The 1,930-nt window shown below is 31.0% G+C and overlaps 1 protein-coding gene across 5 annotated transcripts in view; it reads left to right on the forward strand.

The window, feature by feature from the left end:
* The window catches only part of LOC106478511 (NACHT domain- and WD repeat-containing protein 1-like), a 164,530-nt gene that overhangs the window by 146,626 nt on the left and 15,974 nt on the right, over nucleotides 1–1,930 (forward strand). For all 5 annotated transcript variants that reach the window (XM_022382126.1, XM_022382129.1, XM_022382130.1 and 2 more), the window contains one exon: nucleotides 1,304–1,481. In XM_022382126.1, the coding sequence (XP_022237834.1) occupies nucleotides 1,304–1,481 (178 nt within the window). The remainder of the gene's footprint in view (nucleotides 1–1,303; nucleotides 1,482–1,930) is intronic.

Here is a 1,930-nt window from a genome sequence, read left to right on the forward strand (position 1 = left end):
TAATAATAAAAAAAACTTTATTGTGGTAAACGAAATAATAACTTGATCTAAGTAAGAGTTTTTTCTTCCCGATTCGTAAAGCATCCTTACATGATATGAAAAAATTAATATTATTATCGAAATCTGCGTAGCTGAATTATGTGAAATCCGTTGTTATTAATGAAATTTAAAGAAACTTAATTTTGTATTCATTTCCGCTTTTCCATGATCGAAAGGTAAGAGAAACTATTTATAGTTAAAACTACGCAATGTTCGAAATAAAGAGCTTTAACTATATTGGTTTTAAGTGAAATAGTTCACAACACGTTAGTTCTAAATTATTAAGCGCTCTGTTGTTCATTTTGAGTAAATAATCTCAAATATTCGTCCGCATTGAATTATAAAGATACAAAGAAACGTTGTTCTTTTTAGGTTTTTAATAAAAAAGAAAAGTAATAAGAGCTGTAGCACAATGATAAAATTTTTTGGCCCTTCCTTTAATTTATCATTTTCAAATGTCGTAAGTTCAAGTTTAAATGAAAAATGTGTTAGAGCTCTCATGGTTTGATTAGAAATTTTCGGGCTTATCATATTCTAAGCCGAATATTCTACTAGCTAGTAATTGGCTAAATTATTATGATTATATATGGAATAGAATGTAAGGATAACAAAAGTAATATATTTCGGATGACAGATTTAAAAGTGTGCATTTAATTATCGGACTCAGAGTTTTATGTTTATGTTTGTATATTAATGATCCATTTATCTACAAAAACTGACTGTTTAATCTGTACAAAATATCACGTCGATAACTGCGTTGGCGATAATAATTCAGGATGGAGATATGTATGGTATTTATACTTTAAAAAGTATCGCAGCTGCCTTATTTCTATAAAATACAGCATTGATAATTGCACTGATAATTTAGGATAACACGCTTTTCCATTGAACATCCAATTTTATTTGATGATAAATTTAAATGTACTCATTAGTTTAGAAGGAAAATAAAATTATCCTCAAAGTTATTTTAGAAAATTATCATCTTACTCTGCACAGTCTGAAGTTTATATTATGTTCTGTTACGGTCGTAGGAGAAACGAGATAGATTTAGTACAACGTAATCATATGCATATTTTTTTTTTATCTCATGCCCAAGTTATTACTGTTGGATGATTTTACGCTGTTGCAAAGAAACGTGATTGGTAGAATTTTTTTTTAGTTTGCAATATCCTATCATTCTTTGTAACCTTTCGAAGAAGTTTGGCGTTGATTCCTAATTGTCTAGTGCTGTGAAAATAATAATAAAATCAGAACACGTTTCTAGACGCAGGAAAATGACACTTTTCTCATAAGTGCTGGAGGAAATAAGATCGTTGTGTGGAACTTCTACTCGAAAAGAAGTGAAGGATACCATCCACGTGCCAAAGTGCGGAAAGTTGACAATCACAAGGACGTGGCAACGTGTCTGGCGGTGTCACGTGATGGTAGCCTAGCTGCCTCAGGTAGGGTTCGATTCGTTGAGATAGTTTTCTAGAAACAGCCTACCTTTATATTGATCACTTACATTGAGATTGTTATCTTCATTAGACATTACGTTTTTAATACATTTTAGTCACCTAAACACGTCATCCTACTGCGTGGATACAGAGTAAATGAGAGAATGCTTCTACTAATTAAACTTCCAAATACCCTTCTTTAAAGCAAGGATTAATTAAGAAGATATAAAGTGGTAGTGGTATATAAAGATTGGGCTTTTGTGCGAGATCGCGTGTATAAAATTGAAAGAATATAATAGAAAATAATATTCAAAAGTTTTGGAAAACTTAAAATGAGAGGAAATTAGTTAAAATTAAAAGATACAAAGAAAACTATATAATGCTTGGAGACGGCTTGAATGGGTAATGAAGAAAACTTCCCCATTCCCCATTCAAGCCGTCTCCAAGCATTATAT

Source organism: Limulus polyphemus, unplaced genomic scaffold, assembly GCF_000517525.1.
Source record: "Limulus polyphemus unplaced genomic scaffold, Limulus_polyphemus-2.1.2 Scaffold219, whole genome shotgun sequence".
NCBI lineage: Eukaryota > Metazoa > Arthropoda > Merostomata > Xiphosura > Limulidae > Limulus > Limulus polyphemus.